This window comes from Rhinichthys klamathensis, unplaced genomic scaffold (genome assembly GCF_029890125.1).
Source record: "Rhinichthys klamathensis goyatoka isolate OS25496 unplaced genomic scaffold, OSU_Roscu_1.1 h1tg000444l_1, whole genome shotgun sequence".
In the NCBI taxonomy this organism is placed as follows: domain Eukaryota; kingdom Metazoa; phylum Chordata; class Actinopteri; order Cypriniformes; family Leuciscidae; genus Rhinichthys; species Rhinichthys klamathensis.
Window position 1 is genome coordinate 590,001 of NW_026606939.1, and position 26,264 is coordinate 616,264.

General features: G+C 38.1%; 1 protein-coding gene across 1 annotated transcript in view; it reads left to right on the forward strand.

Annotated features, from left to right (window-relative positions):
• The window catches only part of LOC130071443 (CLIP-associating protein 1), a 104,017-nt gene extending 79,141 nt beyond the window's left edge, over positions 1-24,876 (forward strand). Inside the window, exons 34-44 of the mRNA XM_056236279.1 lie at positions 2,355-2,467; positions 3,894-3,998; positions 9,393-9,540; positions 12,220-12,427; positions 12,508-12,564; positions 13,916-14,106; positions 14,900-15,028; positions 19,113-19,319; positions 21,349-21,465; positions 24,076-24,403; positions 24,472-24,876. Of these exons, the coding sequence (XP_056092254.1) occupies positions 2,355-2,467; positions 3,894-3,998; positions 9,393-9,540; positions 12,220-12,427; positions 12,508-12,564; positions 13,916-14,106; positions 14,900-15,028; positions 19,113-19,319; positions 21,349-21,465; positions 24,076-24,162 (1,362 nt within the window). The 3' untranslated portion in view covers positions 24,163-24,403; positions 24,472-24,876. The remainder of the gene's footprint in view (positions 1-2,354; positions 2,468-3,893; positions 3,999-9,392; positions 9,541-12,219; positions 12,428-12,507; positions 12,565-13,915; positions 14,107-14,899; positions 15,029-19,112; positions 19,320-21,348; positions 21,466-24,075; positions 24,404-24,471) is intronic.
• Positions 24,877-26,264: the final 1,388 nt, after the last annotated feature.

Sequence of the window (26,264 nt, forward strand, 5' to 3'; positions counted from 1 at the left end):
TTGTTACCCTCCTTTCCTGCCCCTAGACCAGAAAGGGGGCTTGTAACAGTCTGGGTCAAATGTAAACGAATGGTGCCAAACGCGCTGTTTTAATTGGTCGGCGCGGCGCTGGTGAGATTAGTCATTTTAATTTATTTGTTTCCCTCTGAAAATCCACTTCCATTGAAATCTAGTGGCTCCTTTTTTTTTTTTTTTTTTTTGCCTATTTTTTTCCAAATGAATGCAGCTGGAATTAATGCAATAAATGTTTTTTTTTTTACAAAGATTTCAAATTGTTTGTGGTCTATAACCTGTATGAGGTTTGCAATGGTGCGCCCGAAGGCATGGGGGTTGAAGACCCAGTCAGTGACGTCACGATATGCAAATTTGTTTAAATTCATACCGACCTAATCACCATGACCAAAATTATCCTTTTTTTTACATTGAATCTTGAAAAAAAAATATATAGACCTACCTACCGACCCTTTTTTTTTTTTTTTTTGCTGTTACTGCAAACCAAAATATTTTTAAGGATGGCCTGAACGCGGATCCACAACAGAACCGGAATACACACACACACACACACACACCAGACACACGTCAGCAGCGTCTTACGTCAGCAGCGGCACTGAACGCGGATCCACAACAGAACCGGAATACACACACACACACACACACACACACCAGACACGTCAGCGGCGGCACTGAACGCGGATCCACAACAGAACCAGAATACACACACACACACACACACACACACCAGACACACGTCAGCAGCGTCTTACGTCAGCAGCGGCACTGAACGCGGATCCACAACAGAACCAGAATACACACACACACACACACACACACACCAGACACGTCAGCGGCGGCACTGAACGCGGATCCACAACAGAACCAGAATACACACACACACACACACACACACACCAGACACACGTCAGCAGCGTCTTACGTCAGCAGCGGCACTGAACGCGGATCCACAACAGAACCCGAATATACACACACACACACACACACACACACACCAGACACACGTCAGCAGCGTCTTACGTCAGCAGCGGCACTGAACGCGGATCCACAACAGAACCAGAATACACACACACACACACACACACACACACACACACACACACACACACACACACACCAGACACACGTCAGCAGCGTCTTACGTCAGCGGCGTCACTGAACGCGGATCCACAACAGAACCGGAAGACAATACAATGCTGAATAAAGGCCTAGTTTTTGTTATTTTTGGACCAAAATGTATTTTCGATGCTCACTAATGGTCGCTGAGAAGATGGGACGCAATGAAAACCCTGTGGTCGTTGTGGTTTCTCCTTTGGTCGCACTCATGGAGGACCAAGTAAAAGAAGCAACACTCATTATTGTACTACTTCTTCCAGCGTGTGTGTAGTTGAGTTCTGTTGACAATTTGCGTAGCTCATAAAAAAAAAAAACACTTACTGCGTTGCTCTGATTGGTTGTAGGTCTTTTTTTTCCTGGTTCGACACGCCTCATAATCAAAGCCCTATGGAGCAGTATCAGACTCACACTCTGACTAGAATATGAGTATGACGAAGTCAGGCTAGATCGCTGTAGCGCCTCAGTTCAAGTAAACTAATCATCTTTTACTTTTTATTTAAAGATACAGTACAACTTACCGAAAGGTATATGCCTCATACATAATATTGATCAATCAGTGTTTTTCAAACACGGAAAGAGGTCAATAAAACTGCAGGAGAACAGTTATGTCACAGAACGTTACATTTACCTCAGGAAAGCCATTTAATGACCACCACATTAGTTGACTAGAAAAAATAGCGAGGAGTATTTGGCTAAATATGTGCACTATATTACATATTTATTATATGTTTACTTGTCATTACATAATTGTTATTATAATGAAAACCGCATATAATGAAAAATTAACATGCAGACTGTAGCCTACCTAATATTTATCCAAATGAGTCAATATTGAATTAAGATTGAAATCAAATCCAAGAATTTAATTGAATAATACAAACAGTAGCCTACCAGTCATTGTAGCATGTAAACATTGTAACATGTTGTCACTAAACTTAATAAAATTCTGTTTAGTTACCATATGTTTTGAAAATCACAATTACACATTGTGATGCAACTTGTTGTTTTTTTAGATACCCACAATCCATCTGTTTCTCTTGAGCAATTAAAATATCGTGATAATACCGTATACCGTGATCAAAGCTCAATCTATTAACCGCAGCATGAACATTTGATACCGGCACATGCCTAGTGTACGCAGGTGTATAGTCTTTCTTTACAAATTGACATCACCAAATTACTTGTCTGACCTGCATAATACAGCATTATTTTTTTTTTTTTTTAAGTCTCAGGCATCTCCCAGCAGCCCCGTGACCCGCGCTCCTCCCAGACACCCCGTGACCCGCACCAGCCCGCTCACGTCACCCACCAACTGCTCGCACGGAGGACTTTCTCCCAGGTATGTCACCGGAGACACAATAACACACAAAACACATCTGTGTGACATCATCAGGACTACATGAAATCTGAGCCAGAAGAAAAACGCTGCAGAGTTATTGTACTGCAGTCTATTATATTCTTAATATTAAATATACATTTTTTATTTTAAGCAATTTTATTAAATAAATCACCTTAAATATTTATAAATAATTTTCATTTTAATAACAATTTACCTTAGTAATTTACACACAGAAAAAAAAAATATTAAGAAAATAATAGACAATTAGCATAACCGCACTGACACTGGGAACATTGGCACTATTATTGAACTGAATTGAATCAACATTAAACTGAATTTAGCTTTATTTTATTTATTTATTTGATATGGACATAACAACAGCATTGGACAAACCAGATCAATAGTTTTTTAGTGTTATAGCAAAACTGCTAATTTACAACACTTGTCCATAGGAGGCTACACATTTCACAAAACACAACACAGTACAATATACAAAACACAGTAAAAAACAGTACAATATTTAAGAAGGTAAACAATACACATCTATCTATCATTATAATGACTCTATTGTCTTCTGTAGAGCTGCTTTATAGCTGAAATTTAATTTGTTTCACAATTTATTAATTTGACAACATTAACTTTGTTATTTTCCTGTTTATTGATGTGAGGTTGCTTTGAAACAATCTGTATTGTATAAAGCGCTATAGAAATAAATGTCACGACTTAATATTCTTAGCTAACTAGAGCTGCATGACTCTGGATAAATTGAGAATCAAGATTTTATTGTTTAAAAATAGAGATCACGATTCTGCATAGACAACTAAACAAACTACATGTAATTTACTAAAGCTTCTGACAAAATGTTAATTTCTGCAGTCTATTTAAAAAAATGTAATTCAGTAAAAAACATTTTTTAAATCGGTTTGAGTGAATGATTCAACGACTCTTAAAGACTCATTTAAATTGAACTTTTATTGTTGGAATTTATTCCACGCTTGTTTGGTTTAAAGTCATATTGAAATGCTCACAAAGGAATCGATAAGAGGAATCGAAATTTTATTTTAATAACAATTATCCGATTCCTGACCGTAAGTATTCGAACCCTCGTCGTTTCGTTTATTTCACACGTCATCATTATATCATTTACACACAATTTCAGAAGAAACAATGGTCATATATAGGTCGTGTGAAAGGGAACCCCAAAGAAGCTACTAAAAGCTCGATAACATAAACGTACAACATATAATATACAAACCAAAAACTCAGTATACCACCATAGACACAAAATAGACCAAAAACAACAGAAAATAAACACTACAACAAAAGTCATGTTTCCTCAGAACACGGTAGCGTCTTTCACTCGACCTTTCCTCTTTGTCTCTATCCTCCCTGCTCTCTCTTCATCCTCCTCTTCCTCTCGGCCCAGTCGTTTATGGGGCTGGAGCTCAAAGGCTTCTTCTCCTCTCCCTCCCCCCCACCCCGGCCCCACCACCCCCCCGCTCCGGGCTCATCGGAGGGCGTACTCGCCCAGGTAACAAACCTCGGCCCGGGCGTCAGGACACTGATTCTCCTACATACTTGTCCATCTTTTCATTGGATTGGCCGTCTAATAAATCAAACTCAATGCATGACATTTAAAGGATTGTTTCGGGTTTATTTGAACCCAGAACATTCCTTTTAAAGGGTTAGTTCACCCCAAAATGAAAACTCTGTCAGTAATTACTCTCCCTCATGTTGTTCAACCCTGTAAGACTTTCGTTCATCTTCGTTCACAAATTAAGATATTTTTGATTAAATCTGAGAGCTGGATCACTCCTCCATAGGCTTCTTAAGGGATCGAAACTGGCCGGCCCAAAAGTTATGAAAGACATCGTTAAAATAGTCCGAGTGACTACAGTGGCTCAACCTTAAGTTTATCAAGCGACGAGAATACTTTTTGTGCGCAAAAAAAAACAAAAAAAAAAACGACTTTATTCAACTATTCATTTCCTTCTCTGTGGGCCTCGAGTGAGTTCACGCAGTGTAACAGCGCAGCGCTTCTGGGTTGTACATCACACACAGGCTCACTATTGGCCGACGCTGGTCATGTGTGTGTGTGTGTGATGCGTGCAGTGGTGGAGGAAGTACTGAATCTCAGTACTTAAGTAAAAGTACAAATAACCAGAGACATATTTACTTTAGTGAAAGTAGAAGTACCACAATGACAACCCTACTTAAGTAAAAAGTACCTGATTTTAAATGTACTTTAAGTATTAAAAGTAAAAGTACTTGCATAACAATTTATTCTCAGTTAATCTAACAGTTAATCCTAACTCATTCAACCTAATAATCCTATAATGATGTTCAATATGATGGAAAAAACTTTATTTTTTAAGTTTTTGTCACCATTTCAGAACAAGCTTGCAATTAGGCAATATACACATCAAGCTTAATTTGACGGGGTTTGGCTGTAAACGCGATTAATTTATGGCGTAATTCTGAACCTCTTGGCTTGCCATACTAATCCCAGGGCTCTCAAGTGTCACGCATTGAGCGTGACAGTCACTCATTTCGGTCTTTTGTCACCCTCTCCCGCCACACATTGTATTTCTCACGGTGAATAACTATTTGTAATATATTTAATATGCCGCAGCGCCCAAAACTCTGGCCGCGCCGCTCTCACTGTGGAACCGGCATGAATCAAGCGCGTTTCCTCTGGTGTTGTTCGTCGAACTACACAATAGCCAATCAGAAAATAGCACTATTGTATCTGGGTAAGATTTAACGCAACAACCAATGACAAAAATGTATCCCCCCCATGCACGTAAAAACAAAGTTCCGCGTATAAATTGCACGATAAACACACTGCGTGCTATAGAGACGCATTTAGTGTGACCGGGTTGATATGGCAACCAAACTTCACTGGTGAGACAAACGTGCGACGAACGGATGGTCAGGATGACGTTTTGGCAGAGGAAAACTGATCAGAAAATGTAACAGAATGTTGTAGAAATGTAGTGGAGTAGAAAGTATAATAATGGCTGCAAAATGTAACGAAGTAAAAGTAATAAGTATGCACTATTGATTCTACTTAAGTAAAGTAAAGATATGTGAAAAATGTACTTAAGTAAAGTAACGAAGTATTTGTACTTCGTTACATTCCACCACTGGATGTGTGTGACGTGCAACCCAGAAGCGCTGCGCTGTTACACTGCGTGAAATCTCGAGGCCCACAGAGAAGGAAATGAATTGTTGAATAAAGTCGGGTTTTTTTGTTGTTGTTTTTTGCACAAAAAGTATTCTCGTCGCTTGATAAACTTAAGATTGAGCCACTGTAGTCACTCGGACTATTTTAACGATGTCTTTAATAACTTTTCTGGGCCGGCCAGTTTCAATCCCTTAAGAAGCCTATGGAGGAGTGATCCAGCTCTCAGATTTAATCTAAAATATCTTAATTTGTGAACGAAGATGAACGAAAGTCTTACGGGGTTGAACAACATGAGGGAGAGTAATTACTGACAGAGTTTACATTTTGGGGTGAACTATCCCTTTTAAAGGACAACTCCGGCGTGAAATGAACCTTTGGTGTAATAACACACTCATACCGAGTCGACCGTTCTCTGGGGTTTGTTTTCATGATAATCGAATGTAAAGAGAGTTTTATCTCTAAAAACTGTTTAGCTTATAACGCTAGTATATAGGGCATAGAATAAGTAAAAAGAAATCGCTAACAAGGCTCAAAATACCCCCACACTAACACGCTAGCATAATGAGGGTCCCTACATGCAAACGGAAGCATCGAGGACTTTTTAGGTGTACAGACAGTTTAATAAGAAGATGCTTTATAAAGTCAGTGGAAAACAGTCTCGACCAGTCGAACCACGAACGCCGTGCTAAGTGAGTTTAATAAGTTTAATAAACAGATATAATTCATGCATTTCCATGTAATTAGATTTCACAAACGTAATTCCGATCGACCAGCTCACTTATCACGGCGTTTGTGGTTCGACTGGTCGAGACTGTTTTCCAAGATGGCTTCTGCCTGTATACGCAAAGTGTATTGTCAACTATTGAACTTTCACTCTCAGTAAACTTACGGCTCCTGCACTGGTTGCAGTTCCACTCTGGCTCCACATGAGGGCGCTCACAGGACGAGTGCAGAATGAATGGAGGTCTATGGAGATATACCCCTCAAAATCCACTTTTCTCAAGATATAATTTTTTGTCTAGCAATTTGAATGTTGTTTTCGAAAGGAGATGCAAAGAAATTACAGATTATTGGGTGTTAGATTTTTTAGAGTCACTTATTTGCTTTAAAAAGTCTTTTAAAATGTTAATGACGTCATACACATCGTGCGACCAGAGATACTGCTTTACGGCAATCCTTCAGTCACTTTGGTGCTTTCGCGCTCTGCACTTTCCTTTCTCTCGAGGCATCGACAACACAGCTGACACAGGTAAACACACGTGCTAGAAGAGTTAAGTCTGCCTTAACATTGGTCCCGCTTCGGATGCCACGATGCCATCAAGCGGTGTCTCTGGTCGTAATCAGTCCTTCACTGACCAATCAGCGTTCATTAGCAGAATGCTAGCGTGTTATTGGCGACAACAACTCAACCTGTAAGAAATCAAAAGGACATAAGTACTTGTTCATTCAACTTTCGACCTATAACCCATGTTGAACTTGCAGAACCTATAATCAAATCTGAGATTTCTCAACGGCAATCGGGTGAAAGAGACAAATTTAGCCGTCAAGCTCCATAGACTCCCATTCATTTTGCACTCGGATGATCGCCCCCAGTGGAACTCTGGTGGAACTACAACCAGAATTCGGTACAATAGGACTTAATAGGGAGTGGCCAGGCTTTCCGTAGACGGGCTTTGGTATTGTCTCTGAAAAGTATCTTCTTATTCTATGCCCTATATACTAGCGTTATAAGCTAAACAGTTATTAGAGATAAAACTCTTTACATTCGATTATCATGAAAACAAATCCCAGAGAACGGTCGACTCGGTACCAATGTGTTATTACACCAAAGGTTCATTTCGCGCCGGCGTTGTCCTTTTAAAGCGCGACGCTTCAGGCAAAATCATTGTCTTTTCATGCACTGGTCAATTTTGAGGTTTTGGCCTATTTTGCTTCCATTCTTCTTTCAGACTAGTGGAAAGAAAATATCCAAAATACACATTTAAGTGTGAATGTTAAGTTTTCATCTGTAGATTTCGATCACAATACATGTCTTTAAAGTCAGAAATCTTCACTTCAGCCGCTTTACCTTAGTGAAAAAAAACTATATCAAAATGTATTTAAAATACATTTATTTAATACTAAGTATACTGCAAATCCATTAACATATTTACTGACTATCGCCTGAGCACTATTTTAGTGATATAAATATTATAATTAAACTTTATTTGGAATTATTTTTTATTGCACAATGCACATTTCTTAATATTAAGCCTAAAATGTGTTTAATGTCACTATTAGTCTTTAAATACAGGATATTTAAAGAGTATTCTTGCATTAGTTCGACTTAAGCTCAATCAAATATACTTCAGTATATCTTTAGTTGGACCTCAGCACTATTTCTGGATAACTAAGTACAAAATTAGTTGTTCCAATTTAGCAGACTTTAAGTATACAAATTTAGTATACTAATGGCGCTTTTCCACTACACAGTACCAGCTCGCCTCGGCTCGGCTCGGCTCGACTCGCCTTTGTTTGGTTTTCCACTGTGTAAAAGTTGTACCTGTACCTGCTTTCGGGTACTTTTTTTCGTACCACCTCCGGCGAGGTTCTAAGCGAGCTGAGGCGAGCTAAGCCGATACTAAAATGTGACGTGAAAACAATGCCGACTGCTGATTGGTCACAGAGAATCTGCGTCATCATTGCACGCGCCAGATGGAGTATCCAGAATAACCCTGCAATTTTTAAATAGTTTGGCCAGAGATAGTTACTAAACTTACTACTATTATTATGGCAACTCGGAAGAATACGCCGTGGTCAAACGAGGAGGTGCAGACATTCCTTTGTTTGGTTGCCGAAGAGAGGATCCAGCGAGAGCTTGATGGGGCAACGAGGAACGAAATGCGTCGCTATGACGACCGGGTACTATTTGTGGCGGTACTTTCTGCAATGGAAAACGGAGCGAAAAGCGAGCCGAGTCGAGGCGAGCCAAGGCGAGTCGAGTCGAGTCGAGCTGGTACTGGTAATGGAAAAGCGCCATAAAAGGACAATTGCATGGTATTTATATTAAGCACATACATATGTAAATATGTTTGTAGTGTACTTAGCATAAAATGTATGTATTTCAAATACATTTTAGTATATTTATTTTTCACTAGGGTACACCAAACTTTACAGTTTTATTCCTGATTTATAGAACACTTTATTCCTAAAACATGGTAAAAATGTGTTTTTTGGCAGTATTTTCTGATTTATGGAGTTATAAACCTTTCTGTAAAAAGCTTTAACTCTAATATGTCAACAAAATCAAACATGGATTTTGAGCCTGGCTTCATCCAATCAGTTTGGTTTTCTGATTAAATTCTGCCTCATTTGCATATTTAAACAACATTTCAGAAAAGAAAAAACAATTGTCTTAATGTACTGTGTCGATTATTTACATTTTTTACACTATTTACCTGTAGTGTCTTGTCTTAAGAGTAAAATCCCGAAAATTTTAGCGAAGTGAGAATCTGTCCCACATTTTCATCACTTTTGTGGCGTCTTTCTGTCTCTCATCCACCCGATTTGTTTTGTTTCCGCCGCTTTGCTTCATGGGACTCGTGGCGAATGCAGAAGTTTGTATGAAACATTTAAGATGTGTCACTTTTCCTTTGCAGCTGAGCAGAAAACACATTCATCTGTGTCTGTGTGCCGTCCTGTGTGTGTTATATGTTGAAATCAGTGTGTATGGAGTCACACCTCACTGTGTGTTTACAGTATGCTGGAGTACGACACTGAGAACATGAACTCTGAGGAGATCTTCAGCTCTCTGAGAGGCGTAACCGAAGCCATCCAGAGCTTCAGTTTCCGCAGTCAGGAGGAAATCCTCGAGCCCATCAAACGTGACGGCAAGAGGGAAGATCCGGTGAGTACGACCTCAATCTGTTGCTCCGCTGATCTAGTTCTGCATGAAGTTGTTTATACTGCAAAACTTGTTGTGTTAGCAGCTTGTGGCCCGTAACCAGCAATAGTTTCATTGTTTATAGTTATAGTTTCAGCGACTTTTAAGAAAATTTTAGTTAAAGCTGCAGTCCGCAGTTTTTCCTCTTAGTCGCCATCTCTGTTCGAAATCTGCAATTGCAGTCATTCGCGGAGTTATCAACTTTACGTGAGTTGTGCCTCGGCGCGGCACAGCGCGGATGAACACAGTGTTTGAGGAAGGTGTGTGTGTCAGTCACCGCCGGTGTGGATACTGGCATTCACAATCACAGATTATACTTTTTGAAAGTATGACCAACATAATAATTTTCACCGGAAAATGTAATCTGAACAAGTAAGAAACATCCACTTTTGTTCTGGTTCTGACATTGCAGTAAATCGCGCTGATTAAATCTAAAAATCGCTTATCATATCACGCAAAACCGTGCAAATTATACTCTGTTCTCAAATTGTTAATGTTAACAGCGTCAGCATTGCGTGACTACATGTAATGTCCTTCTGATATTATCCGTGTTTTCGCATGTGTCCGGTTGCAGTCTCTTTTTGTCTGTAGCCGCTCCGAAGTCCGAACGAAGTCTTCTGTATTTTACAGCGGGTGAGTCTCTAGTTGTCTCTGGTGATCGTCGTTTGAACCTTTCTGGATCCGCCATCAAATTAATAAGTTTAATTATATCAAGTGCTGTGAGAAAAGGCTATAAATCTCCACCTCCAGCATCCTCACACTCAATATAGCTTATGCTAGCAGAGACTCTTCTTTATGTGTGCAGATGTGTGTGTGTACAGATGTGTGTGTGTACAGATGTGTGTGTGTGTACAGATGTGACGTAATGACGCAAAGACATGCTCGAATCTCCCGCGGAAATCCACCAGTACCACTGGAATTAAAAACATTATTACAAGCTTACCGCTTTGAATCGTTTTTAAGGCAAGCAGAGAGTTTTGAACACTGGCTGGTTATGTACTTGCTCAAATATGTATTTTGGATCATTTTTAACCCAAAAAAGCTACGGACTGCAGCTTTAATGATAATAAATATTTATGTTTATTTTATTACAAGTTACTAAAACCATGAAAAAAATCATTATTACTTCTAATAAAATAAACATTAACTGAAATAAAATATTTTATTTCAGCTAGTTGACAACTTTTCTCATTAACTAAAATAACAAACTAAATAAAATTAAAAAATTACTCAAATTTATAACTAAAATTAAAATTAAAAAACAGAAAATATAAAAATAATCTTAATCCAAAGATTAACAAAAGCTATAATAGTATATCAGCACTACTAAAATAACACCAGCCTTATTTTAAAAAGTATGATTAATATATATTAATTTTAGGGCCGGGACTTTAACGCGTTAATTAAGATTAATTAATTACACACTTTAACGCGTTAATTAATTACACAAAAAATAATTTTTAATCGCACTTATTTTTGCACCGCGGAACGTTTCTCACTGGATGAGTTTCGGCGGACCGATTATACTGGCGCACCAACTAGCGTTCATGACGAAGAAGCTGACGAGATCGCTTTGGTTGGCCGGTGGCTGGGAAATGTTGTTACAAAAAACGAACGGATGGACGCGTCGATAAGAGCATGGTTGTGTGCAAACTATGCAACAAGGAATTCGCTATTGCTATTAGTGTAGTGTAGCAATATGCTATTTTGTTGCAATATGCTATTGCTACACTTAATGGCTATTATGGCTATTAGTGTAGTGCTATTAGTGTAGTGTAGCAATATGCTATTTTGTTGCAATATGCTATTGCTACACTTAATGGCAAAAATTGCACTGGTCTGCTGGACTTGGTTGAACAAAAATAAACAATATTTTGTTGCTTAAGCTTATGTATGCAGTCATTATTCAATGGTATACTAAAAATCCATGTGAAAAAAATTACTTCTCACAGTTCTCAGGTCAAATATTTATGCGATTAAAATTCGATTAATTTCGATTAATTAATTACAAAGCCTCTAATTAATTAGATTAATTTTTTTAATCGAGTCCCGGCCCTAATTAATTTATATTAAGATAAAACAACATAAATAATGTGACCATTTTGAGAAAGCAACTACATAAAATGTACAGTCCCCCTGTGGTGAAAATTCAGTTTGTGATGTTGTTTATGTGTCTATGTGGTGTTTTTAATACGCTTTAACACAAACCATGTGTAAGTTCATAAGTCGACAGCATTGCTGAGTATTTCCTCCTTAAAACTGCAGTGAACCAAAGACAGTCTCAAAAACACGGTTTGAAATCGCTGGTGTTTCTGACGTCACAAACGACCTTGTAACCAATCAGATCAACGTGTGATCGTCAACCAGTGGATCTCTGAGCTGAGTGAGTGAGTGGAGGCGGGGCTCATTTGCATATTCATAGAACCGTGCATACTAAATGAGGCAAGGGTGTCGAGTTACATTCAAGCTATTTTAAGGCATAAAGAATTTTCCCAAGGAAAAACGTTTAGATATGTCATTTTGGTGAGTTAAAAGAGATACAGTTGTTGACTACAGGGGGATTTTAACAATAAAAAAAAGTTTGGATTAATTAAATGTTATAATCACTCAGGTTAAAGTTAAATAACCATGTTTGTCATTCAGACCGGTGTGGCGTCGTCTGGTGTGGATCCTCGTCTGGAGGGAGGCCGGACGGCGCTGGACAACAAGACGTCACTATTAAACACACCGTCCCCTCGATCGTTCAGCGGCCCGTGGACACGCGAGTACAACCCCTACAACTACAGCGACATCAGCGCCTACGAGAAGGGAGCGCTCGCCGTGTTCGACGACGGGGAGCAGATCCGAGAGGGTAAACGAACAAACATCTACTGGAGAATCTCTTCGTGATGTTCACAGAAACAGGCCAACGTCTTTGGGTTCTTCTTTCAGGTCTTCAGCAGGACTGTGGAGAAAACAAGATCATGCACCCCAAAGGTTTTTCTGCAGGTATGGCGATGTTTTGAACGGTTTGAAGAGCACAAGTCAGTTTCTGTAAATGAAAATATCATTTAACGCCTCTCTAGATCATGTATAAACATGTCAAAACAGATTTACCATGAACTCTGAGGCAAGACACCCGAGATGAATAGGATAAAAGAAATAAAGTTCCCCCGTAGTCAGTCATTTTATCACCGCTTTGATCACCAAAATGACATATTTAAATGTTTTTTCCTTGAAAAAAAATGTCGTCATGCCTTAAAAGTTCAGTGTGTGATTTCTAGCGGCATCTAGTGGTGACGTTGCGAATTGCAACCAGCAGAAGTTACGGTGGCCGACAGGAAGTGATGTCATCGTCTGAGACAGCAGAGAGTAGCCAGTTTAGCAATGAGGTTTCTTTACAAAGATAAATTAAGAAATTAGGTTAACTTAATTATTCAGTAAAACAATGTTATTGCAAATATTATTGTTACTTGTCCATCATTGTGCCAGTGTTTTATTCCCTGACTTTAGCTAGCGTCTTTGCACGAAGAACAACATAGTGATGAAACGCGTTTGTCCGTTTAGGGCCACTGTAGAAACATGTCCTTGTAAGGGGACCCGCGGTGTGTGTAGATAGATATAACTCAGTCAAAGGTAATAAAAACATAACGGTTCATTATGTAAGGTTTTTATACACCACTGAAAACATAGTTATGTATATAAAATTGCATTTCTGTCGACAGACCTTTAAAATAGCTTAAATAGCCAATACCCAGCAAGCAATTTTGCGTTTAAAAGACATCTAATAGCCGTCCAAACATCAGACGTCTAAAACAAGGCAAAATTTGGGCGGTCAGTGAAAATTTAATAGACGCCTAAACCATAGCCCAAAATAGACTTAGATAACAAAGAAATGAAATGAAACGACTAGTCTATTTTTGGGCGTCTATAAAATTTTCACTGACAGCCAAAATTTTGCCTTGTTTTAGACGTCTGGGCTGTGTTTGGACGGCTATTAGACGTCTTTTAAACGCAGGGATGTTCGCTGGGTATTGGCAATTCAAGCTATTTTAAAGGTGCAGTGTGTAATATTTAGGAGGATCTGTTGACAGAAATGCAATATAATATACATAACTATGTTTTCAGTGGTGTATATAGACCTTACATAATGAACCGTTATGTTTTTATTACTTTTGAATTTTGCCTTGTTTTAAACGTTTGGGCTGTGTTTGGATGGCTATTAGACGTCTTTTAAACGCAGGGATGTTAATAGCCAAACAAATAACCAAACTAGCCAAACAAAACGAGCACAGTATGAACTGAGTGTTCAGACTGCCAGGTCAGTGTGTGTTTCTTGTGGTGGACTCTGATTGGTCAGGACCCGGGCAGCCCCTGGAGATGGTTGGTGACCTGCTGAAGGAGCTGTCCAATCACAGCGAGCGTGTGGAGGAGAGGCGGGCCGCTCTGCTGGAGCTGCTGAAGGTCACGCGCGACGACAGTCTGGCCTTGTGGGAGGAGCACTTTAAAACCATGCTTCTGCTGCTGCTGGAGACGCTGGGAGATAAAGATGTGAGACACGCTCGTCTTCATCACACACACTCATACAGGGGTGTGTTTCCCGAAAGCATCGTTAGCCAACTATGGTCGCAAGTTCCGTCGTTATCGGCAGTTCAACGAGTCGTGTTTCCCGAAACCATCGTTACAACGAACATTCGCAAACAGCATCGCAGAGGTGTGTGTGTGTGAGCGACAGATCTCGAGCTGTGGTTAGAAGCAGTTTCTTGTTTTCATGACATGTGGACTCAATACGTCATTATCTTGAGGAAAATAAGCAAACTGACATTCAGTGCAACCTGTGTCTTTTATTTAGAGTGTATACAAATGTCATTTACGTCTTTTAGTTTGTCAAGAGATTTAAAGTGTCGTTTGTGAAGAGTGTGCATGTGTGAACGAGCTCTAGTGTGTGTGAACGAGCTCTAGTGTGTGTGAACGAGCTCCTCTAGTGTGTGTGAACGAGCTCTAGTGTGTGTGAACGAGACTATGATCGAATCTGGAAATAAAGCGAAATAACTGAGAAAAATTAGAAATATTCCTCAGATGCATGTCTCTAATTTATAGCAAAACATCTCGCATTAATTGGACCTCAAACAGATTCATTAAAATAAGTTATTACTAAATCATTACCCAATGTGGTTGAACGATCAATTTGCGACAATATGGTTTTGGGAAACAGTTAGTGGATTTCTTCAACGACGCGTCGACTATAGTAGTGAAGCACGAGTTACGGTGTTGTACGGGAAACACACCCCAGATGCGCAACAGAACAAACAGATGATGATGATGTGTGTGTGTGTGTCCACAGCACACCATCCGAGCGCTGGCGCTGCGTGTCCTGAAGGAGATCATGCGAGGTCAACCAGCGCGCTTCAAGAACTATGCAGAACTCACCATCATGAAGACACTGGAGGCCCATAAAGACTGTCATAAAGAGGTGAGCGAGACACACTCACTCTCTCTCTCTCTCTCTCTCTCTAAAACAGCCTTAAAGAGGACAAAACAAGCATTAATTATAATATAAAGTACAAAAAACTAAAAACTGCACTTTCTCTATGAAGAACCAGGATTCCCATAAATGATATATATGAGGAAGGCTATTTATTATTTATTTTTATCATCATTAACTAAAACCACGGAAAAAAAATGATTAGTTTTGATAAAATAAATGTTACCTGAAATAAAATGAAATATAAAATAACTTATTTTATTTCAGCTAGTTTATTTCAGCCAAGGCAAATAAGTAAAACAACAAACTAAATAAACTAAAACTAAAAACTAAAATTAAATAAAGTATATAGGCATATAAAAAATTAATAAAAAGATGACAAAATTACTCAAATTTGAACTAAAATTAAAATATAAAAGTAATCTAAAAAATATATAATAGCATATCAATGATAGTAAAACAACACTGGGCTTATTTTAAAAAGTGTGATTTATATATATATCTAATATATTTAAAGTCCATGGACATTTCTATTAGGAATATACAATTTTCTAGTTATGCTAAAATATTCTATTTGGTAAAAATTGAGTAAGAAATATTTTATTACAAATATATATATAAAGATCTGTAAATTATGAACAACCAGAAAAGTCATGCAAATTCATTGGCTAAAAAGTCTAGGAACCCTTAACTTCTGGAACTTATGAAATTTTATTTGTTTTACCTAATTATAATAATTGTATTTACTATATGGTTTAATAAATTAAACATACTTATTTTAGTATCAATGATATAGTTTTTATTAATATTTTTAATTAGTTTTTATTTATATATTTTTTGGTTTCATTTTTATTTCAGTAAATTTTTTTGTCATTTTGTTATGATTTAAAAAAACAACCTTTATTATTTATTATTATTATTCTCTATATGTCCGTATAGTAAAAAAAAAACAGTTTTAGTAAGTTAAGTAAAACTGAATGAAAATGAGAAATGGTGGCAAATTTCAGTTAACATTTATTTTATAAGTAAGGAAAATGTTTTTATGTAACTATATTAACCCTGATATAACATAGGAAAGCAGAAAATATAAACACAGGAAACATATTAACAAACATGAACTTGAAATATTATTGTGGACAATCAGCGCCGCCGCTCCCACCACGCGCATCACGCGCTGTGCGTAGGGCACCAAGTGCTGAGGGGGCACCAAAAATAGCCTAATGAAAAACCAATCATCAAACTTCTTGTTATAATCAGATTCAGCGCGTTCTTCCTCTTCATTCCGCAGCGGCGCCGAGCAGAGACAGAGAGCACGTCAGAAACACAGGACAGGGTGTGTGTGTGTGTGTGTGATGTGTTCATGTGTGTGTTCATCATTGGTCTGTCACTGCTCGTCAATGTCAGAATATTTGAGATGACCAATCAAATCAAAGTAGGCGGGCTTTATGTTCACAGACGCTGAGCGCGAATTTTAACAGTGCAACTCGACGCTTCAGTGTACGGTCAAGTGCGAGATAAGATGTAAGTAGCTAAACTTAACTTTATTTGACAGTTTTTTTTTAGGTCATAAATGTTAAACGAATGACAAAAAATAATTAGGCAAACTAATATAGTTTTGTCTAATTTCGCCATTTTGAACTGAAAATAGGCCTATATGTAACATGTAGCCTAGTGTAATAGTTTAGGCTACTGTCATTGTGAGGGGACAAGAAACATGAACAAAGCCGTTTTCATCATCTTAGGCACAGGATTTATAATGAATGTGTACATATTGAGAATAAAATACAAATTGTAACCTTTAGTAAATTAAAAAATCCAACTTTAGGAGGGGAAGAGACAGGGCAAGATAAAAACAAAGAGAAAAAGAGTGTGATGCTGATGAGGAGAGAAAAATAATCAGCTGCCCACTGACATAGTTTTAAAGCTGTTGTTATCGAATTTTTTTTTTTTTTTTTTTGCCTTCACAACATCTTTAAAATGCACATCTGTAGTTCAGAAAAATCCCAAATTTCCCCCGAACACCCCTAACTAACCTGCCTCAATTTCGGGATCCCAGTGATTATAAAACCATGCCATTGCATGTAGGGCTGGGCGATTAATCGCACGATATTGTTATGCGCATCTAATCAGTAAAGCCGGTTCCTTGATTAGTAGTAAATCACCTTCACCTGCTTTCAGATGGAGCGGCATTTACTACAAAGAGCCGTAGTTAACTGACAAGCTGAGCCAAATCGCATTAAAATCGAGGACATATCGCCAACGATATTTAATGCGATATGGCTCAGCTTGTCAGTTAACTACGGCTCTTTGTACACAGCAAAAACTCAGTGTTAAATGAACACACCTGGGAGTGTATATGAGTCCACACTCAAGAGTGTTAAAGTTAATGAGATATTTGAGTGATTAATTGAGTGATGATTGAGCATTATTGAAGACACCTAAAGCAGAATCACTGAAGGAGAAAACCGGAATTTCAGGTCACCATTATGGAGATGAGTGTTTGCTTTAGTTGGGCTCTTGACCCTTAGATTATTAACTTTAGATTTTGTTCGGCTGTTGTATCTGAGTTATAACTGCCAGATGAACAAAGAAAAACAAAAAAGATCTAATGATGTTGGTTATATTATGACTTTCATCATTTGAACTAATTGTTTGTGATTAATGCTGTTGGTTACAGCATAACTGAGATTCTGCATATATATCAAAAATTTGAGATATAATATAAAGGATTTCTTAAAGGTTGTAAAAAAAAAAAAAAAAAACTTTCTTGTAGGCACACATAGATATCAAGATTCAGTCAATGCATCTCAACAATGGTGACAAGCAGAATATTAAATTAGGAAAAGTGAATTACATGGACAAATCAGATCATAATTTATACATACCGCAATGCATGATGGGAGCCATTAATGAGTTGTGATTGGTGGCAACAAGGATTATTATTGTCACCACGGTTGAGATTCACAGGCTGATTATTGATGTCTGTGTTTCTAAATAATTTGCATTTGAAAGTGATTTGAACAGAACAATTTTTATTAAATGTTTTGGATTATAAGAAAAATACAACTATCATATGCTGTAGAATCACTATACTGTTGCTATCAAGTTAAACCAGATCATCTGAATGAGTTTCATTTTTCAGATCACAGCATGATCATGTCAAATCATAACCAACACTATCAGATCACACTTTTCTTTGTTCTTTTAACTGTTATAAATCAATAACAGCAGACAAACAAAATTTAAACTTAAAGTATAAGGATCAAGAGCCCAACTAAAGCAAACACTGATCGCCATAACGGTGGCTTACAATTTTAGATTTTCTCCTTCAGTGATTCTGCTTGTTATCATCAGGTGTCTTCAATAATGCTCAATGATCACTAAATTAATCACTTAATTATCTCATTACCTTTAACACTCTTGAGTGTTAATTTAACACTCATAGAGTCATATCTGCATCATATCTTCCATCTGAAAGCAGGTGAAGGTGATTTACTACTAATCAAGGAACCGGCTTTACTGATTAGATGCGCATAACAATATCGTGCGATTAATCGCCCAGCCCTAATTGCATGGTAATGAAACTAGTTAATAGTAAGCATTAGACCCTAATCTAAAGTGTTACTTTTTAGCTTTTTAAATTTTTTTTATAAATCATACCCTCATTGGGGGCTTAGCCCCCCTAAATGAAAATCCTAAATAAATTTTTTTTTTTTTTTAGGGGGGGCATGGGGACATCATAAAGGAATTATGCTTAGGGCACCAAAATGGCTAGCAGCGGCACTGTGGACAATGAGACTTTTTTTTTTACATTTATTTTAGAAGTAAGGGGGGAAAAAATATTTATGGTCTTATGTTACTATATTAATCCTGATATGCGGTTAATTATCAAAACTTTGATAACATTTCAGCAGATGTACCAGAGGAAACATCTTAGCCCACATGACCTTGATGTATTGTTGTGGACAGTGAGAGGCCTTGAGGTCAGGCCTTCTTGACCTCTGACATCATCCGAGGAGGAGGAGGTCGTCTGGAGGTCGTGTTTTTAATGTTTTTATAATGTGCTCCACAGGTCGTTCGGGCCGCAGAAGAAACGGCCTCCACGCTGGCCGGATCAATCCACCCCGAGCAGTGCATCAAAGTTCTGTGTCCCATCATCCAGACGGCCGACTATCCCATCAACCTCGCCGCCATTAAGATGCAGACCAAAGTAATCGAGCGGATTCCCCAGGATTCCCTGGGTCAGCTTCTGCCTGACATTATCCCAGGACTGTTACAGGTATAAACACACACACACACACACTAGGGCTGTCACTTAACGTGCGAAAATCGATTGCACAATCGATCGGACCAACCAACACAAGTATCGAAAACGAAAATAGGGAATCGATTTTAACTAGAGATGCACCGATTGATCGGCTGGTGACCGGAATCGGCCGATTTTCACGTGATCGGCCATGATCGGCGACCGGCCGGTCAGTCTGACATAATCCGATTTTATGCCGGTCAAATGCACTCGGACGCCGCATGATTAACATCGCGCAACATCAGCATCACACGTGCACACGGAACGCGTACATGTAGGAAACCTCATGAATTACAGCCGTTTCACACCGCAAGCGGGAGCAGCGCGTTTTTTTGTTTGTTCGGCGTGCGTTAATCAATGAGTGCATTCACACCGGGAGCCGGAGCCGCGCGTGAGCGTCGAGCAGGAGCGTCGCGTGAGCAACAGTGAAGCGCGGGTTTCGGCGCCAATCGAGTCCATTTTTGCTGCGCTCCATTTAAGTGAAAGCTCACTTTTGATGGACAAAATAAATATGATTTCATCCAAAAAGTGCCCAAAATGCACAGAATTTGCATGTCTGGTGTGTTTTAACAAGAACTGAAGTAGGCTAGGCTATGTCAAAGAAAGAAAGAAAATGAAGAGACAAAAATATTTATAGAAAATTTACCCATTAAAACTTGTTTTTATCATTTCCCAATCGTTTCCCTGCACATGCTCCACTTGTCCTGCTTGGCTGGACATGTGTCAGATGAGAGAAGAACTGTTTGAGAAATATATTGCCATTGATGTACAAGTGATTGCAATAGGCCTGTGTGTGTGTGTGTGTGTGTGTGTGTGTGTGTGTGTGTGTGTGTGTGTGTGTGTGTGTGTGTGTGTGTGTGTGAGAGAGAGAGAGAAATATCTTTATACTGCAAGGCAATATTTATTTTATTTTTATTTGTTATTTATATATTATTTTATTGTCATTACCTGTTTTCATACAGAAGTTTAGTTTGCTAAATATCAAATTGTTTTAGTTGGATATTGGATGTGAAAAGAAGGAAATGGTTCTTCCATAACACTGCACTTTAGATGTGTGTGAATTTCCCACACCAGGAGTAATTTATATAGTTCTATTTTATAGCGATTATCTGTTAAAAAATGTTCTATGCAAAATGTTCTATTAAAGAGAAGATAGAAAATAAATATTTGTGTGTGCTGTAAAGTGGTTTGAAAAAATGAAATCGGTATCGGCAGGTCAAACAAGGAAAAATCGGAATCGGGATCGGCCTAGAAAATTGTAATCGGTGCATCTCTAATTTTTTTTTTTTTTACCAAAAATGTGTTTTAGGTGGACAGATCAATACAGTACACAGAACATGTAGGATGTTGGAAAATAACAATGTCTTTTCTGTTAACCAAATGCTTTTTAATATTCGCTATTACTTCAATGCAAGTGAACAAGCGCACCGTTATTTGTTGCTTAGTGACGTGTGTGTTCAAGTAAGCCAGAAATGAGCAGATTCTGCAATACGCTGTATTTAATATATCATGAGGACTCACGAGTTGCGTATTTGCGCTAAATCCACGCAGATTTGGCTTCCCCAGCAAAGTGAGTAAACATAGAAACACGCCAGATTGGCTCGTGATTTGACAGCGTTTCCCGCCAAAGTTCATTTTTACCCGCAGTTGGCGGGTTGAGGGTGTTAATCTCAATCCCTGAATGTTGCGCTCCTGTTTGTCATTGTGCACGAAACGTCACGCCAATAAATCATCAGGAATATTGCTGACTTGTGCGTCTCAAGCGCCTCTTTACGCTCGTCCTAATGCCTGTTAGTTGTCCGTGGATTTGCCTATATTTGGTGTTAAAATGGAAACGTCTTTAGACATGGGAAATCGATTTTACAATCGATTCAATGAACACTAATGTCTCAAAAATCTAACAGGATTTTTTCACAAAAGTGACAGCCCTAACACACACACACAAGAACTGATGCAGAGACAGACAGCGAGATGAACGTGTGTGTGTGTGTGTGTGTTTCAGGGTTATGATAACACCGAGAGCAGTGTACGCAAGGCCAGTGTTTTTTGTTTGGTGGCCATTTATTCAATCATCGGTGAAGATCTGAAGCCTCATCTACAGCAGCTGACCGGCAGCAAGGTCAGATATCATCAGTATATATTCATATATACGGTTTCATGTTCAAAAACACATATATGTTTAGTTTTAAATATTTTAAAGTCTTTTTATAATCAATATTTTGTCTACCATCTTGTGGTTTCTTGTTGCAATGCATTCTCTCTATTTTTAAAATAGGTCTCTTTTGCTCATCAAGGCTGCATTTATTTGATCAAAAATACAGTAAAAAAGTGAAATATTATTACAATTTAACACAACTGTTTTCTATGTGAATATATAGTAAAGTGTAATTTATTCCTGTGATCAAAGCTGAATTTTCAGCATCATTACTCCAGTCTTCAGTGTCACATGATCCTTCAGAAATCACTCTAATATGATGATCTGATGCTCAAGAAACATTTATGATTACTTTCAGAGTTGAAAACAGTTTTGTTGCTTTTATATTTTTGTGGAAACTGATACATTTTGGTTATCAGGATTCGTTGAGTAGAAAGATCAAAAGAACAGCATTTATTTGATACTGACATTTTTCGTAATTTCTTTATGGTCACTATTGATCAGTTTAATGCATCCTTGCTGAATAAAAGTATTCATTTATTTAAAACTATTTTACTGACCCCAAACTTTTGAACAGTACTGTATGATGCTGTTTTTTTGTCGTTGCTGTCTAAATAGTTTTTAGTATTACTGTTTTTTCCAGACTAGAAGTAAAAAAATGCGTCATGAAGAGGAAAAAAGTACAATATAAATATACAAGTCGCACTGGACTATTTAGAAATTTATTTCACAAAGTCTGATAGAGAGGCGGTTGCGTTGCATGAAGCGCTAACACCCAGAAGGCCCGTCTGCAAATTCATTATTTAGCTTATTAGCTTTTTATTAGATATAAAATATTAGCTTATTTAGCGATTAGCTTTCTTTGTTTTCTTCAGTACGGTTAGAGTAACGTCTGCTTTTCGCCAGTTCCTCACAAGTTTCTCACTCACTCCAAACTTTCTTTCTGCTTCTCGATTACCGGTTTCGGCTGCATATTTGACTACCTCCAGTTTGTAATCTGCAGAATAGGATTTTCTTTTGGGGGCCATTTTGTTTGTGTTCAGTCTTTCTCAGTTGTCTTTAAGTTAATGTTTCAGTTAACAGTTTTTGTTACACTGTTACAGGAGCAGCATAGAGCATTAAAGGATTAGTTCACTTTTAAAAACACTTTTGCTGATAATTTACTCACCCCCATGTCATCCAAGATGTCCATGTCTTTCTTTCTTCAGTCGAAAAGAAATGAAGGTTTTTGATGAAAACATTCCAGGATTTTTCTCCATATAATGGACTTCAATGGGGTCCAAACAGTTCAAGGTCCGAATGACAGTTTCAGTGCAGCTTCAAAGGGCTTTAAACGATAGATACCAGACGATGAATAAGGGCGAAACGATCGCTCATTTCAATAAATAAATAAAAAAGTTGAAGTTTTATAAGCACAAAAGCTCGCCTTGCTCTGTTCTGTGATGCGCGTTCGTGACGTCACGTTATACGCAATTACGTTTAAAAGGTCTTAGGAACAGAGTCATCACAGAACAGAGCAAGACGAGCATTTGTGCTTATAAAACTTAAACTTTTTTATTTATTTATTGAAACGACCGATCGTTTCGCTAGATAAGACCCTTATTCATCGTCTGGTGTCGTTTAAAGCCCTTTGAAGCTGCATTGAGACTCACATTTGGACCTTGAACTGTTTGGACCCCATTGAAGTCCATTAAATGGAGAAACATCATGGAATGTTTTCATCAAAAACCTTCATTTCTTTTCGACTGAAGAAAGAAAGACATGGACATCTTGGATGACATGGGGGTGAGTAAATTATCAGCAAAAGTTTTTTTTAAAGTGAACTAATCCTTTAATGCTGCTCTATATTAAAATTAATAATACATTTTTTTATATATATATAAGTTGGACCTGACTATAAGTCACAGGACCAGCCAAACTATGAAGAAAAGTGTGACTTCGGCCACATTTACACATAGCCGGGTATTTAGAGAAACGAATATTCCCCCCCTCCATTTTCTATAATAACATCGTGCACACAACATCGTTTTCAAAAAAGTTGTCATTTACATCAGCCCGCATAAATACGCCGTCTATGATCATAACTCTGCCAAACCTATGAGCGCTCACATGACGTTAAGCATTTTCTGGCGCATAATGTGACGTTTGAGAACCTAAAACCCCGTTTCTCCCAGTCGACACGGCAACACATGACCGGCGTTATCAGAAATCTCCACTTTGGCCGGAGTTTTAATAGAACAGAAATAATCGTTTTCTGTGATAAAAACGGGGTTTTCGTGTAAATGAGGGGCCAAACCGCAGGGAAATATCTGCGTCTTTCCTTCGTGTAAACGGGGCATCAGTCAGTATGAATTAATTTTGATATATAAGTCGCAGGACCAGCCAAATTATGAAAAAAAGTGTGACTAGTCCGGAAAATACGGTAATTATTTTAGTTCAATCCGTAATTCAACTTCAAATTAAGCTAAGAAATTGTCTACTAGCTAAAATCTAATAAATTATATGATTTTTTGGGATGGTTTTGGTTTTAGTGAGCGATAAAACCCTGTAATGTCCCTGTTTTGTCTCCAACAGATGAAGTTACTGAACCTGTACATCAAGCGAGCTCAGACCACCAACAGCAACAGCAGCAGTTCCTCAGACGTCTCGTCTCACAGCTGAACACTCGCTCTACAGGCCCGTCCTGAAACGCTCTCAGAAGACTTCGCACATTTGGTCCATCGTGCGAGTAGATCTTGTTTAGGTGCACATTTGCTTTATTAAAGGGCACATGATTCATTTAAGAGGTGCAACCACTTACACTTACTTTAACTTTAACCGCAGCCTGTTGGGGTTTGTGATTGGTTGCGTTTGTGCTTGAATGAACATCTGCTACCAACATTGTGTGTGTGTGTGTGTGTGTGTGTGTGTGTGTGTGTGTGTGTGTGTGTGAGAGAGAGAGAGAGTGTGTGTGAGTGTGTGTGTGCGCAGAAGTTGTGCCTTTGTGTGAGAGAGCTGTTGCGACGACTTTTATTCTCTAATGCTTTATTACTTTTTACCGTTACATTTTTGCAGTGGCGTTTAACTTCCTCATATTCAAAGCACACGTAAAGTTCTGTCCAATCGGCCAATCAGGAGTCGTGTTTCAAACCTCCAGCGTCAGCACTCGTCCGTTGTAGTTTCACGTCTTTAACTCTGCTGCTGCCTCCAGTTTTCTAGAACGCTTTTGGTTTTTAGTGATGAGTGTCATTTTTTTGCGCATCTGAAAATATGCAAGAACAGAGATTGTATTTGTACAGTATTTGTTTCATGTCTGGCCAACAGGAGAAGAGGTTTTTGCTCAAAGTCTGATTGTAAAAGAGCAAATTTAGTTTGAAATCTCTCATTCCAGCGTTGCACATCCCAGTGATCTGTTAGCATGAAGGTATTTTTGGAGGACCATGATTATTTTAACACTAACAGGGAGTTCTCCTTTAACTAAAGTTCTCCTTTTGTGATTTAAGGACCACATTTTTTTTTAAAACAAACACAATTTGATAATCTTAGATTTAGAAGTATTAAAATCTCCCTCAATATTCATTTAAAAATCAAACAGATGATCCCAAACCACACTCGGCCAGGTTTAAAACGAAAGCTTCCACTTACAAACACTAAATTAGTTGCAGGATTATTGACATGCTGTGGTATCAAACAATGTATAAGCGTATCTGAAGTTTTAGAGCAATAATTTTAACTAAAAAAAAATTATCCAAATTGGATTTTTACTAGTAGTCAATTTGCAGTTTTGTGGTTCAGGGCGGTTTGCGCCTGTTCGGCCGTTTAAAGTGCTCTGCTAGTCTTTTTTGTAAACGGTTTTAAATCTTGGTGCTTAAATGAATCACTCTGTGCTTTTGCTGAACGTTTACCTTTAGATTTCATTCGTTTTTCCTTCTTTTTGGGGGGGGGGGTTTGAATTTAAGCGCCTTACCATGAAAACAAAGTCACATTATCCGCTCCTGTTAGAAATCCCAAAGAATATTCCACACAAAAAACTGGTGATTTTGTGGAGTGAATCATCTATAATCCTTCTAGTATTTGTTACAATGTATTCATTTAGTATAAAAAAATAGACAATGAAGATAATATAATTTAGGGTACGTTTACACAACAGCGATGTACTAAAAACGGAAAAGTCTTGCCTTCGCGTTTTTCGCGTACAGACGACAACGTTGTTAAAACAATTCACGCCGATCCACGAAAACGGATTAAACAATGTATTCTGCTGTTTGGGCAGTAGATGGCGATGTCACTTTGTAAAGAAACTGCGCCCCTATAGACGAATCCGGCGAAACTACCGGAAGTAAGCGGGCGCCATTACTGAGCTGTTGCTGGGTAGCATTGCGCCATTGCCTCCTATTGTTTTAGTTGCAACTTGCGTCCACTGGAATAAACAGCCCGTGATTTACGACTGTCACTAACGTTACAACTTGTATAATGTCGAGTGGGAAAACATGTTCCAGTTTAAATTGTTTCAGTGGCGGCAGTAAAGGGCGCATTGGAGCAGTGACGTTAGTAACATTACTGTTATGTCTGTTGTTAATGTTTGATTTGCTTGACTGTGACAGAATTTTTTTTAAATAACATTAAAATAACAAATTAAATTAAATATAATGTAGTTTTTGTTATAATAACAATTATTTAATGACATAAGTAAAAAATATAATAAATATGTAATATAGTGCTCAGCAAAATCTCCTCTCTAGCTATTTTTTCTATTCAATTAACATGCTATGGTCATTAAATGG